Here is a 15,491-nt window from a genome sequence, read left to right on the forward strand (position 1 = left end):
CTTGTCGCTACATTCCAGCACCTGTTTGGGTACACAGAGGGAGAATTCAGAATGTACAAATTACCTCATAGTACGTCTTTCGGGACTGTCGGAGGAGCACCTGGAGGAAACCCGAGCACCTGGAGGAAACCCACAGTCACAGGGAGAACGTGCAGGCTCCTCACAGTGACCGAAGCTGGGAATCGAACCTGGGACCCTGGCGCTGTGAAGCCACAGTGCTAACCACTATGCTACCATGCTGCCCATTATGAAGTGCTTCGAGAGGTTTGTCATGAGACACATCAACTCCATACTCCCAGAATGTCTTGATCTACTGCAATTCGCATCCCACCACAACCAGTCCATAGCAGGAGCCATCTCCCTATCCCTACACTTATCCCTGGGGCATCTCGAAAACAAGGACTCCCACGTCAGACTCCTATTCATTGACTACAGCTCCACCTTCAACACCATAATCCCAGCCAAGCTCAAAACTCCAAACCTTAGGACTTCGCTCCTCCCTCTGCAACTGGATCCTCGACTTCCTGACCCATAGATCATAATCAGTAAGGATAAACAACAGCACTTCCCCCACGATAGTCCTCAATACTGAATATTTAGCACCCTACCATATTCGCTATACGCGCACAACTGTGTGGCAAAATTTGGCTCCAACTCCATCTACAAGTTGGCTAATGGCACGACCATAGTGGATCAGACCTCGAACAATGATGAGTCAATACTGGAGGGAGTTAGAGATCTTAATCGCGTGGTGCAAGAACAATCTCCCTTCAACGTCAGCAAATCTAAAGAGCTGATCATTGACTTCAGCAAGTAAAGTATTGTACACACCCCTGCTGTGTCAATGCTGCCGAGGTGGAGATGGTTGACAACTTCAAACTCCTAGGTGTGCACATCACCAACAATCGGGCAGCACAGTTGCTTCACAGCTCCAGGGTCCCAGGTTCAATTCCTGGCTTGGGTCACTGTCTGTGCGGAGTCTGCACGTTCTCTCCGTGCCTGCGTGGGTTTCCTCCAGGTGCTCCGGTTTCTTCCCATAGTCCAAAGATGTGCAGGTTAGGTCGATTGGCCGTGCTAAATTGCCCATTGTGTCCAAAAAGGTTAGGTGGGGTTACGGGGATAGGGTGGAGGTATACGGATAGGGTCGAGGTCTTGGCTTAGGGAGTGTGCTCTTTCCAAGGGCCGGTGCACTCGGTGGGCCAAATGGCCTTCTTCTGCACTGTAAATTCTATGAATCAGTCCTGGGACAATCAGGACAGTATGACCAAGAAAGAACAGCACCTCTACCTCCTCAGGAAACTAAGGAAATTCAGCATGTCCACATTTACTCGTACCAATTTTTACAGATGCACCATAAAAAGCATCCTATTTGGCTGCATCACAGCCTGGTATAGCAACTGCTTGACCCAAGACTGTAAAAAACTACAGAGAGTCGTGAACATAGTCCAGTCCATCACGCAAACCCGCCTCCCATCCATTAACTCTCTCTACTTCTCCCGCTGCCTTGGGAACGGGGCAGCACTCCTCCCACCCAGGTTATTCTCTCTTCCAACTTCTTCCATTGGGTAGGAGATACAAAAGTCCGAGAACACAGATTCAAAACCTGTGTCTTTCCCGCTGTTACCAGGCTCCTGCATGACCCTCATATGGACTGAACTGATCTCTTCACACATCTTCTCTACTTAGTACTACACTCCGTATGCTCACCCAATGCTTGTACCCATTGTTATTATGCATGTCCTATGTTTTTTCATGTATGGAATGATCTGTCTGGACTCAGCAGAACAATACTTTTCACTGTACCTCAGTACACATGACAATAAATCAAATTCAATTGCAAAAAAACATGGGAGAAAATGGCAAACAAATGTATTTCTCTGGTAAACTGATAGTGCAGACTAACCGGAGATGTGCGAAGACACGAAAAAAATCAAATAATAGTTGGAGAAGCTAACAGATTATATTTAGTAAGGGTATGATTTCAACACAATATAAAGACACAGCAAGAGGAAGAATACACAAGACCAAATACCGGAAACTCCAATTAGCAACGATCATAATGGCATCAAAAAGCTCAAAGACCAGCTTCAATGGGCAGTTACCGCCCTTCAGTGTGTCACATGAACAAACTCTCCATACAAAGCTGGCCATTGAGGGCTTAAAGGATATTTATTACTGCAGGGTGTCACAGCCATTCCTGGACCCATATAACTGGATAATGATTAAAGAATGAGCTGTGTAATTTGTCCAGGAGCACTTACTAAAGGCCAACTATGTACACCACCCTCGCTAGGATCATGCATCTCAGCACAAAAGGAAGTGAACCTGGAAAACTATGAAACAACATATTACTGTAGTCTGGCTTAAACCAGATGCCAGACTAGGCCATGCAGGAGAGGCCATTATCTTGCAAGTACAAAAATAAGCAGACATTCTTAAATATAATAATGGCAATTACTTCAAATAAAGTGATTCACACAAACAATGTTGAAGCTTTGTACATTTAATCATACTCCTACATTAAAATCAAAACAGAATGCCTTTGAAACAAAAGTTTCACCACAAAATCCAGTAATTAATACAGGTGGTAGTGTTAAGTGATACAAGTTAACCAGCTTTAATAGGTTTATTCACAGAGGACCAGTGCATTATCAGATCCACTGACTCCACAGCACCAAGAGTTGGGTTCCCACAATGCACATGCAAAATAAATAAGACTTTGATCAAAAGCAATGCCTCTGATCTGGCTGTGACAGAACTTTTAGACAGTCCCGACACTTGGGAGCCAGGCTGTAGCCATAAATCATCCAACATGTGAAACATAAGTATAGAAGATCACCTGAATTACTTGGAGTTGCTATTACTGTATTTGAAGATGAATCTCAACCACACGAGCATTCCCTTTAGATAGACAAATGCGCTCATTACAATGAGACAATGTTTTGTTGCCTCTTGCAAAAATGGCATATCTGCTACTCCAGGAAATCCAGCAAGTACTTTGCAATCATTCTGCAAACATTCCCTCAGACGGAGTTATTTTGAAAGAATCTAACAATATTTCTAGTGCAGTGCTTTAAAACTTGCCATGAGTGGCGCCAGTTTAAATTCATGCCTGTGCTCTGCTCCAAATCAGAATTAATCCGTTCGCCCTCGGTTCAGCAAATCACACCAACATTCATTAATTTTCAAGTACTCTCTTCTGTCTTTCTGAAAGACCACTTTGCACCTCTCAGCTTTTAACGTATTACAAGACCTGAAGTGTTGCACATATACAGCTTTAAATGCTTCAATACTGAGGAATATATGGTTGTTCAGAGCAGAGAAGGGCCCCAGCTAAAGTCATTCATTCCAATGGGAGTTCAGCTAGAAGCAATCTTTAGCTTACAGAACCTAGCATTTTCAACTCAATCGTACAAATGGAGCTGCCATTATGGGTGAAAATTAAGGTAAGTCAGTGTTGGAAGCACCATCTGTTTTCAAACCAAATACCAAACATTTCACCTTTCTGCAAGCACTCAGTCCAAATTCAAAAAGTCTCCATTCAAATTAATTGGTGGGACATGATTTAATTTTCTTATATTCCCCAACTTTAAATTGTACACCACATGAGCTCAACTCGGATATTACTCTTTCGAGTTGCAGACAAAAAATTTTCAGATTAGGTTTGTGGTCGTGTCAAGCTGCTAAATCAGGAATCTTCAAACTGGAAGGGGACTGGAAATGTTGCCTGCCCTGAACACAGGGTTAAGGACCAAAGGATTGGTGTTACAATGCTTTCCTTGTAGTTGAAGATGGTGGGGTCATTAAGGAGAGCAGAAAGGAGAAAATACATTTAGAAATGCAAATTACACTTAATGCTGCTGCAATGATTACAGTAACAACGCAACAAGCTATTTGTCACTTTAACTTATCAGATGAAGAACAGTGATGTAATCTGTGCCCACAGCCATGTGTCCTGCACCAGCAATCACAGGTAGAAGCCATTAGTGTTCCAACTAAATCAGGACAAAGGAACAGGAATGCAAGAGAACATTGGTATCTAAAAGAGACATATTGATCTGTGTCCATGACACTGGTTCTTATCTCTGATGCGCGAGGTCCAATACACAAGGCAATTAAATCTTATCACCAAACATGTAACCTGCGTCATATAAAGGGCATAGCCCACTCCACCGTGCATCTGGGAAAGGTGGGCAGATGTTTCAGTGGTTGCATACTTTCCATCATTGCCTTACTTTTGAATCCAAGTAACTGAATTGGAAGACCATCAACGGTTTATGAAGTCAGTTTTGTTTTTCTGGCACAAAGGTTCAGCTGCAACAGCATCCTTCATTTGAAACATAGCTTGATATCTAATTTCCTGTGTGCCGTGTTCCCCCCACAGTAAGTAATTTTCCCTTCCTTCGCTATACAAAACAGGCAACATTGCCTTTGCATTGTGACTGGCTAGTTTTGGTCAGTGCTTTACTACTGAGGCAGCAATTTACAAGGTATCCCCTCCCATTAGCAATACCAGAATCAAACACACACAGCATTCGGATTCTGAAATACTGCCACAGTTCTGTTACAGAATTTTGGGAAAAACATGCACAAACGGCTCACCAGAGGTTGTCCTGCCAAGACTGTCATCAGGAAGAATTGGGGTCCAATACTAATATGGTTAGGTTGTGTACTATGGTATCCTATGCAACATAGCTGAGACGCAGTCTCAAAAAAAAAATCACAACGCTTGATGCACCTTTGTGCCAAAAATTCAAAGCAATGTTATGACCAACATACGTGGAAAGGTGAATCTTGGAATCTTGGTGCCACGCATATCGCACAATAGGTGTAGGGCACCTTGCTTGGTGTGGTAAACACTCCCGAAATCTGTCACTTCTTTCAATGGGCAACACAAAAAATTAAATTATCACAAAATCAGTAAAGGCAAAACAAAGGTACATCGTGCACAAAATCTTGGTACGGGTCTAAAATATAAAAAGCCAGACACATTTAGCTGTGCGAGAAGGAGTGTCCGGAGACAGTCTCCATAATAAGTTCAGAGATGTGCTGATCGTAGTATTCTAGCAGGAAAGGTCACTTCAATTCAAGGGTCAGACTGTCATTTGGACTCGGCAGTTCCCCAGTAGTCACATTACAATGGATCCAGTCTCAGAAAAATCTCAAGACTATGATATTCAAACAGTTTTGTGAACAAGGAGTCTCAGTCCAATGAATTGGCGTAGAATTTCTCCTTAAAATATTGGCAAATGGGTCTTTATAAATCAGATGCTATTGGTGACAACAGCCAAATAAGTAGGTTGGTTTCTTCTTCTCAGCCAGGTTCACCGCATTACCTTCTGAAAACAAAGAGAAAATAGTACATAAAGACCCATGAGGCTATAATGCAATGAATACCTCAGACCCCATCATGTACTCAAATACAGCAAAAACCCTACTTGTAGATGGCAAATATTCTAGACCATTCTGTACTAATTCTCACACACAGCGAATCCTCAATCCTGTCATATGCCAACTCTCAAATACAGAAAATACCCCAGATCACATCATATGGTCAGTGGCCACACACGCATGCACCCCAGACTTTGTTGTTCTCGCATATACTTTGAACGGCCGAAGCTTTCCGCACAGTCTACATGTAGACTCCTCTCCTATTCATATCTGGTAAATCCCCAATCCACATCTATTTACCTGTCATCACCTGGAAGGCTGTTACATTAACGTAATCCTCTGCTACTATCTGAAAAAGTTCATCTGAAACAAGAGAATAAAAAGATTTTGGTTTGTTGAATCCAAACTCTTGTAGATTACTCCATCTCTCTCTCTCTCTCTCTTCCCCCCCTCCCCACCCAACTCCTCATTCTAGTCCGATTACAAAATCCTCCAGTCTTCTTCAGGACTTCATCAGAAAACCTTCCACTCCAGGTCAGGATCCCATTACACCTCCTCTGTTCCTCAAAACATTATAACAATGTTTCATAGAGGGGGAGGGAAATGAGAGCGGCATAATGTGACACACAGACATATACAGAAAATAGAAACTTACCAACATTCTGGCCCGTCTTACTGGAGGTTTCAAACAGCTTGGCTTTGATCTCTGAAGAATAAACATTGTACATGACTTGCACATTGACGACAAAGCAGAAATCAGTATGAAAATACAATTGCACAACATTCTTGACTTTGTGTTGTATTCAGTAAATGTCTGAAATCACGATGAAGAGAAAACATGCAAGATAATGGCTTTATGCAGAGATGTGCGTGTTACATTTTTGAATTCTATCTTATTCAACACTTGTGCTTACAATCAAATCGCACTTCCATAAGCAAGCCTCACTCCTGAAAAAAACAGAGCATGCTTTTAGCTCTTCAGTACCTGGGCAACAGAAGTAAGCCCAAGGGTTGATCGGAAACTATTGTTGTATTTGCCTTACTGGATTTATGAAAGGGACTGTGTTGCTACTCGTGTCTTAATAAAGCTCGTAGTCTCAAGTGTGGAGAAGATGCTTTATTGTGAGTTCGTTCAGTTTCCAGAGCTCGACCTAGAACGACCTTCCAGTGCTAACTACCAGCTTTGCTTGCTGTGTGTGTGTTGTGTATCTGTGTTGCTCCAAGTTCTGCCCTCAGTGAAGTGTGTCCTCACTTCCTGTCCCCGTCTATTTATATGGCTCTCCCGTGCCCCCTCTAGTGTTTGCTCAGTTGTATTGCATCTAGTTAACTTGTGATCACCACATCCCCCTTTTTCTCTTTACATATTTTCTGTACATCGTTAAAGAAAATTGTACATCCTGTCCCGGTGTATTTATAGCTCTCCCTCTGGTGTTTGCTCAGTTGTTTTGTATCTAGTAAACTTGTGATCACCACATCCCCCTTTTTCTCTTTACATATTTGCTGTACATCGTTAAAGAAAATTGTAGAAAACAGTTACTTATGATATGCGTATCTACACAGGTGATGGTGCTATTGCATATTTTACAAAGCCAATGTAGTTATATGTCCAATCTCAATAAAAACATTTATGAGTCCAAACTTGATGAATTTGTTCAGAGCTTTTTTTCTTTTTGTTGTTGATGACGTGGTGATATTGATATTGCAAGTCCGCTGTGAATGTTGTTGGTGTTCCTTGTTATTTTAAGTACCCAATGCATCATCCCGAGGTGTTTGCATGGTCACCTCACTGATGTTGACTGGCATGGCCTTTTTTTTTTGTGCTTGTGGTGTTGATTTATTGTCTCATCCGCCTTGGATGCTGGTGTGCTTGCTCGTTCTGGAGCAGACGTGAGTTTGTGCGATTCGTTGTCATCCCATGACATGTTTGTAGTCTTGTCATCGTTTTGCAGTGTGCTGTGGCATTGTCCTTCATGTGCCGAGTAGTACCAGTGTGTACAAGTCGTTGTTTCATTGCTGTTGTCTCTGTCGTTCCTGTTTTTGTTGTTTTCGTTGCCGTACTTGTTGCTGTTTTTGTCGTTTCGGTCTTTGGTGTTGGCACTGTCGTTGTTCCTGACTTTGTTGTTTTCGTTGCCGTTCGTGTTGCTGTTTTTGTCGTTGTCGCTATCTTTGTGCCTGACTTTGGTGTTTGTCTTGTCGCGCTTCATGTTGCTTTTGTTCTTTCTGTTGTCGTTCTCGTTTCTGCTGTGCTTCTTGCTATTGTTGTTGGTCTTGTCGCGCTTCATGTTGCTTTTGTTCTTGCTGTTGTTTGTCCCGTTTCTGCTGTGCTTCTTTTGACTTTTGTTTTTCTTGTTATACTCTATTCGTGTCCCGAGTGGATAATTTGAGTCATTGAGCATTTCGTCTCGAGAGTGGTGCGAATGATCTGATGTTGCATCGGTGCAGGTGACATCAATCATTTGTGGAGAATTGGATTCCTCATCTTTGCTTTCTTGGTGCTCCTCTTCCGTAGTCAAATTCTTCTCGATTTCATTTGACGCGGTGTCTCTGGATTCTTGGCGCTCCTCTTCTGGAGTCAAAACCTCCATGATTACAATTGACGTGATGTCTGTGGACTTCTGGCGCTCCTCTTCTGGAGTCGAAATCTGCATGATTTCAGTTGACGTGGTGTCTGTGGACTCTTGGTGCTCCGCTTCTGGAGTTGAAATCTTCATGATTTCCGTTGATGTTATCTCACTGGACTCCAGGTGCTCCTCTTCTGGAGTCAAAATCTGCATGGTTTCTTCTGGCTTGGTCTCTCTGGACTCCAGGTGCTCCTCGTCTGGAGTCAGAATCTGCATGGTTTCTTTTGGCTTGGTCTCTCTGGACTCCAGGTGCTCCTCTTCTGGAGTCAAAATCTGCATGTTTTCTTTCGGCATCGTCGCTCTGGACTGTTGGGTGGCCCGACTCTGTGCTTCTGTACAGACAAGCTGAGAACTGTCAGTCTCGCTGTGATCCTGTACGTCGAGTGCGATCACCTTGTTACTGTTCTCGCTCTGTGCGTCGGTACAGACAAGCTGAGAACTGTCAGTCTCGCTGTGATCCTGTACGTCGAGTGTGATCATCTTGTCACTGTCTTCGCATGCAGTGGGTAGAGGTGCATTGTCTTCTTCTTGTTCATGTGAGCTTGTTAGACTTTCATAGTCTGCTTGTGGTTGCTCAGATACTGCGGGTTGACCTTCATGGTCTTGTGCATGCATGGTGTCAGTGGTGAGATGTACGTTGTCTTCTTCTTGTTCCTGTGAGCTTGGTAGACTGTCATAGTCTGCTTGCGGTTGCTCAGATACTGCGGGTTTACCTGCATGGTCTTGTTCATGCATGGTGTTCGCCAGGGAGTGTTTGCTTGCATCCCTTTTGGAGTCTTTCATTACTCGCACTGTGGAGCCTGTCATCACTCGCTCTGTGGAGTCTTCCTGTGCTCTCTGTGTGGCGTCGTCTTTGTCTTGGGTATTGCTGTCATCCAATGTATCGACGAGCTGCCATGGCCTCATGGTGTTGGATTCATCTACCATGAGTAGAGTCGTGTTGAGCTTTGCAACGGTGTCGCTGATGCTGTGATCAGCATGTCCAAATAACTCCTCCATGTCTGAGTAGTATTCTTTGATACCCATTTCATCTTCGTTGGCTTCTTCTACCACGAGTCGATTCGTGTTGAACTTTGCGACCGTGTCGCTGATGCTGTGAGAAGCATATCCGACTGACTCAGCTGTGTCTGAGTAGTATTCTTCGAAAAACAAATCATCCTGGTTGGATTCTTCTACCACGAGTTGATTCGTGTTGAACGTTGCGACCGTGTCGCTGATGCTGTGAGAAGCATATCCGACTGACTCAGCTGTGTCTGAGTAGTATTCTTCGAAAAACAAATCATCTTTTGTTGTTTCGGAATTCTTTTTGTTCTCTTCACTTTGGGTGGTGCAGACTGCTTTTTTCAGGGTGTTGTGCAAGTTGTCTTTAACTGTTGGTGTAAGTTCAGGCGTTTTTCTGTGTTCTGAGGCAAGAAAATTTGTGTTTACCACTTTAAGTGTCTTATTTTCAATTTTCGGGCATTTCCCTTTTAAGTGGGCGTGGTCGGGATGCTCAGACGTCATGACGTCACGCGCATGAATGCATTGCGCATGCGCAGATCGGCCTTCCTCCTTCACTGTGCGGTTTTGTTTCCATTGCGCATGCGCGGCGTGCGCATGCGCGGCGTGCGCACGCGCATTACGATCCGCGACCAAAACGTTTTTTGACTGCGCATGCGCGGCTTGCGCATGCGCATAACGATCCGCGACCAAAACTTTTTTTGACTGATCACGATCGGCACCGCGATCTTTTTTAAACTGCGCATGCGCGGCTTCCGGTTCCGGCGCATGCGCAGATACAATTTGTAGTTCTTTGCTTACCGGAGACTGCAAAATGTGCTCCAACGCCATTTTTTGCCGTTTTTCGCGGATTTCAGCGATTTTTCTGTCCCACCAGGACTCACTCTCCAAAACTCGCAAGTAATTTTCTCTTCCCGATTTGGACAGGGTTTCAGCGTTTTGGCTTTGTGAGAAATTCTTTTTATTTCTTCTTTTTGATCTGTACTTTTCATTCGCGATTTCTTGCTCTTTTCGTGATTTTTTAAGTTTTGCATCACTCAGTCTCTGTGCAGTTTGGACTCTGAGTATGTCTTGCTGTTCAAATTTCTCACAGTACTCTTCAAATTTGTTTAGTACCGTTTGTAAGCTGTTTCTGTCTTCACCTTTTGAGTATTTAAATCCATTATAAACTTTCGTAGCTTCATTTCCTTTGATGAGAATTGCTATTTTAATTTCGTCTGAGGCTTCTGCTGCATCATATGCTATGATACCGAAATCGAACATTTGTTTAAACCTTTCCCAGACACTTCTTACTTTTCCAGTCGTGTCCAGGTGAAGTGGGTATCCAAGGCACATCCTCTGATCAGCAATGTCTTCCCAAGTCGAATGTCCAGTAGGAGATTTCCATGCCATTCTTGGTTGAGATTTCCATGCCATTTTTTTGTTTTCTGTATCTGCAGCTGAGTTGTCCTGTCATAAGCGTCTGAAATCACTCCTGGAACCATGTGTTGCTACTCGTGTCTTAATAAAGCTCGTAGTCTCAAGTGTGGAGAAGATGCTTTATTGTGAGTTCGTTCAGTTTCCAGAGCTCGACCTAGAACGACCTTCCAGTGCTAACTACCAGCTTTGCTTGCTGTGTGTGTGTTGTGTATCTGTGTTGCTCCAAGTTCTGCCCTCAGTGAAGTGTGTCCTCACTTCCTGTCCCCGTCTATTTATATGGCTCTCCCGTGCCCCCTCTAGTGTTTGCTCAGTTGTATTGCATCTAGTTAACTTGTGATCACCACAGGGACTAACTGGGGTTTAAGATGTGGCAAGTTAAACACTGTCAGCACGTGACTTAGGCTATAAACTACCTGAAAAAAATAAGAGGAAAATAGTATCCTAATGTATTGGGCATGCTCCTTCCTGGATATAGAGGTTAATTTACCAGTGCTGAAAAAACATAGTAAAATGCACCTGAGAAGGTCCCTGACCATTACTATTGCTATTATTCTTCCAAATAATCCCCTCTCTCACACATTTAGAAATCAATTCAGAAGAGCCGCTGAACTGGGAGACTAGGAGGAGTGGGGGGAAGGGACATAAGCCTGGTGAGATATATGTTACAATTCTTTTGAAGTTTAACCCAGGAACAACGCAATAATGAAAGATACAGATCCGTAATCTTTCATTCACAAACATTCACAGTTTAGTCAAATGCTAGCACCATTTGGAAATTCTGACACAGAATGGCTGCAGGTATTTTGGGACATTCCGATGATGTGAAATATGTAACTACAAGATTAGTTTCTGTAAGTATTGTAAGCAGAGAATGTCAAATAAAAATACACACACTATACCAAATGCTCCAGTGCTTTGCAGCAATTATCGGGTCGGTGGTAACTTGACCGTAAAAAGTTAAGTCGAAACATGTTGTAAGTTAATCTTCTTTGATATATAAAAATAATTATGTTTAAAATACAGTATTGTACAGCTAGCTAAACAGTAACTGAAAGGTATCAGAACTAGCAGCAGTTAAATACGAATATATACAGATGACAAGAACTAATGATGTAATGGCACTTAAAGTGGCCTGTTAGTCAACACTGATCGAAATGTGCAGAAAATTAAACATTTTATTAAGGAGGGCATTATATTTTCTACAGAGCAATACAGGACAGTGTCAGATATATCTGACGTTTTAAAATGGTGAAAGGAAAGATTCTGCCCAAATGCATAGGTTATTTGAGATGGAGAATGATGGTACTAATCTAGAACATGCAGATTTAATCCTTAGCCGGTACAAAAAGCGTTCGGCCTCTGGAACAGATTACTCAAGTGTGTAGAGTATGGATCTCTCGAACCCTTCAAATGGAAACTTCACAAGTTCATGAGAGGAGAGGACAATTTGGGTTGTGGAAGATAAATTGTGGCTTAGCAGAGTTGAATAGGATACAAGAATTGCTGCTGCCTCCTGGAGTCTTGGTCAATTGGTTTAAGGAGTCAGAAGGTTATTTGCCTCAGTTGTTTTGACTTTCTAAGGAGATCATCAGATGAGGTTTAGTGGAGGGCAGCATGGCGGCACAGTGTTTAGCACTGCTGCTGCACAGTCGTGAGGACCCGGCCCCTCGTCATTGTCCATGTGGAGTTTGCACATTCTCCCAATGTCTGCATGGGTCTCACCCCACAATCCAAAAATAAGTGCAGGATAGGTGAATTGGCCAATTGAATAGGAGAGGTGTAGGAAGGAGTGGGGTGCAGAGGTGTAGGGAGGATTCTGCACAGGAGCATTATAAAATAAAATATGGACTTCCGGTGATGGGGTGTGCTGAGAAGGCGCACACTCCCGCGAAACTGAAAAATAGGCACTTTTTGCCCGAAGAGCGCCTGCAAACAAAGCAAATCATCCCCATGCCACTAACAAAATGAAGATAGAAGGAAAGATGCCAAATAACAGCCAGTGCAGAGGACGAGTGGAGACCAGGAGTGGGAAGCGCCTGGTCAAACATCAATTGGTCAAGTCGACCAGCACGCGAGGCGGCAAAACTCTGACTTGGCCAGTGGGAGGAACCGACTCGCCGCACGAAAAGCCCCCCCCCCCCTCATCAGGGGATGGATGGAGAACACTCCTCTCCAGAGAATTGAGGGAACACCGAGATGAGACAAATTCAGACATACAAGCTGCGGTGAAGGTGGCCCTGGGCAAAGCCAAAAAGCAACTGGAGGCCCAGGAGGCAAAAGGAGTTTGGCCAGGTGTCGGGGAGGAGAGTGAGGTGGAGAGGTGTAGTGAGGAGAATGAGGTATGAGATGTAGAGAGGAGAGCGAGGTGGAGAGGTGTCGGGAGGGGAGTGAGGTGAAGAGGCATAGGGAGGAGAGTGAGGTATGAGATGTAGGGAGGAGAGTGAGGTGGAGAGGTGTAGGGAGGAGAGTGAGATATGAGATGTAGGGAGAAGAGAGAGGTGGAGAGGTGTAGGGAGGAGTGGGGTGGAGAGGTGTGGGGAGGAGTTGGGTGGAGAGGTGTAGGGAGGAGAGTGAGGTATGAGGTGTAGGGAGGAGAGCGAGATGGAGAGGTGTAGGGAGGGGAGTGAGGTGGAGAGGTGTAGGGAGGGGAGTGAGGTGGAGAGGTGTAGGGAAGAGAGAGAGATGGAGAGGTGTAGGGAGGGGAGTGAGGTGGAGAGGTGTAGGGAGGAGAGTGAGGTATGAGATGTAGGGAGGAAAGTGAGGTGGAGCGGTGTAGGGAGAAGAGAGGTGGAGAGGTGTAGGGAGGAGTGGGGTGGAGAGGTGTGGGAAGGAGTTGGGTGGAGAGGTGTAGGGAGGAGAGTGAGGTATGAGGTGTAGGGAGGAGAGCGAGATGGAGAGGTGTAGGGAGGAGAGTGAGGTGGAGCGGTGTAGGGAGGAGAGAGAGGTGGAGAGGTGTAGGGAGGAGAGTGAGGTGGAGAGGTGTAGGGAGGAGAGTGAGGTATGAGGTGTAGGGAGGAGAGAGAGGTGGAGAGGTGTAGGGAGAGCGAGCGAGACATGAGATGTAGGGAGGAGAGTGAGGTGGGGCGGTGTAGGGAGGAGAGAGAGATGGAGAGGTGTAGGGAGGAGTGTGGTGGAGAGGTGTAGGGAGGGGAGTGAGGTGGAAAGGTGTAGGGAGGAAATTCCAGAGATTTGTGCCTGGGCAGCAGAACATAGGCCCATCAAGTCTACTCCGTAATTTACATAGATCATGGCTCATCTTCTTTCTCAAAACTATTTCTGCACTATTCCCCTACCCCCAATGTCATTGGTATCCAGAAATCTAATGACCTCTGTCTTGAACATATTCAATTATTACGGCTACACGATTTACGGGAGAATTTTGGAGGAGGACAGGGTGTCCATGGAGGGGGTTAAGGTGAAGTGGGAGGCCCAGTCACAACACGAGGATCAGCTTGCCTTGTTGGAGGGTGAGATTACGATGGCGGTGGATAGCAACATAGGCCTGAGGCTGAATGTGGAAGATCTGGAGAACAGGTTAAGATGGTTAAACCTCAGGGTGGTGGGGCTGCCGGTGGGATCGGAGGGCTTGAAGCCAACTCATTACTTTGCGGAGATGTTTTCTTGGTCTGTGAATGGGGATGAGGTGTCTCCCACTCTGGAATTGGACAGAGGTCACCGGGCGCTCAGGCAAAAGCCAAGGCCGAATGAGCTGCTGCGAGTGGTGAGTATCCGCTTTCATAATTACCAACGGAAGGAGGGGGTCTTGGAGTGGGCGAAGATTAATTGTAATACTGACTGGGACGGGCACGTGGGGGGGGCAGTAAAATTGGGCACGGGTTTTTTCCTCATTTCAAAGGTTTGGGGGCCGATGTGGTGTTCCTGCAGGAAACTCACCTTCGGGTGTGGGACCAGATCAGATGCGGTAGTTGTGGATGTGCCAGGCTTTTCATTTAGGGTTTGATCATAGGTCAGGTGGGTTGGCAATTTTGGCATAAAAGAGTTTGGTTTCTGGCAAAGATGGTGGTCGCGGAGTGGGGGCGTCGCTCTGTGATGGTTACAGGTAGACTGAAGGGGAAGGCAGTGGTGTTAGTGAACGTGTATGCCCCAAATTGGGACAATGTTAAGTTTATGGAGTGGCTGTTGGCTGCCATTCCGGAGCTGGACACACACCACCTGATTTTAGGGGGGGAATTTTAACTGTTTCAGATCCAAAGTTGGACCGCTCCAGGCCAAGGTTGCTGTCTTTTTCAGGGGTGGCGAAGGTGTTGGCGACATGCATGGACGAGGTAGAGGGGTGGATCCCTGACGGTTTGTGAACCCAGGAAGTAAGAAGTTTTTGTTTTGTTCCCTGGTGCACTCAAGGATTGACTTCTTCAGGATGGGTAAGACTTTGCTCCCTGGGATAAATGGTGCGGTGTATTCAGTGGTGGACATTTCAGACAATGCACTGCTTTGGGTGGATTTGAAGCTGAAGGCAGGTCAGCACACCCCATCTTCCACGAGGGTCGTTAGTCGGAGCTGCTGAAGGACAAGCAGGAGATGTTGAGGTTGAGGGGTTGGAGCTTCCTCAGGTAATGGAAGAGTTGTGGAGGCGCCGTTGGGGTTGGAGGAAGTGAGCACGGCTTTGGGAAGATGCGGTCTGGGAAGGCACCGCGGCCAGATGGGTTCCTGGCAGAATTTTATAAGAAGTTTGTGGATCCGTTGATCCATGGATGTTGGGGATATATAATGATTCACTGTCACAGGGTTCCCTTCCGGAGATGCTGGGGCAGGCTTCTAATGGATAAGGATTGGAGTGTGGGTCATATCGGCCGATTTCTTTGCTTAATGTACATTCAAACTTCTAGCTAAGGTTTATGGCATTAAGGTTGGAGCCGTGTCTCCTGGAGGTTGTGGGAGAGGACCAGACGGACAGTGTGAAGGCCAGGAAGCTGTCGTCTAATGTGAGGCAGATACACAACATGGTTCTTGCACCGGCAGTGGGGCCAGAGCCACTGTGTCCTCTGTGTCCATTGTAAGGGACCTGGAGATGGGTGATATTATGGGGATATTGGAGATTTT

At 45.2% G+C, this 15,491-nt stretch overlaps 1 protein-coding gene across 3 annotated transcripts in view; it reads right to left on the reverse strand.

Moving 5' to 3' along the window:
- Nucleotides 1-2,487: 2,487 nt before the first annotated feature.
- rab24 (RAB24, member RAS oncogene family) overlaps nucleotides 2,488-15,491 on the reverse strand; it is a 44,060-nt gene continuing 31,056 nt past the window's right edge. For all 3 annotated transcript variants that reach the window (XM_038795425.1, XM_038795428.1, XM_038795426.1), the window contains exons 7-9: nucleotides 6,047-6,097; nucleotides 5,692-5,754; nucleotides 2,488-5,339 (exon numbers count right to left, since the gene is read on the reverse strand). In XM_038795425.1, coding sequence (XP_038651353.1) covers nucleotides 5,272-5,339; nucleotides 5,692-5,754; nucleotides 6,047-6,097 — 182 coding nt within the window. In that variant the 3' untranslated portion in view covers nucleotides 2,488-5,271. The remainder of the gene's footprint in view (nucleotides 5,340-5,691; nucleotides 5,755-6,046; nucleotides 6,098-15,491) is intronic.

Source organism: Scyliorhinus canicula, chromosome 4, assembly GCF_902713615.1.
Source record: "Scyliorhinus canicula chromosome 4, sScyCan1.1, whole genome shotgun sequence".
Lineage (NCBI taxonomy): Eukaryota > Metazoa > Chordata > Chondrichthyes > Carcharhiniformes > Scyliorhinidae > Scyliorhinus > Scyliorhinus canicula.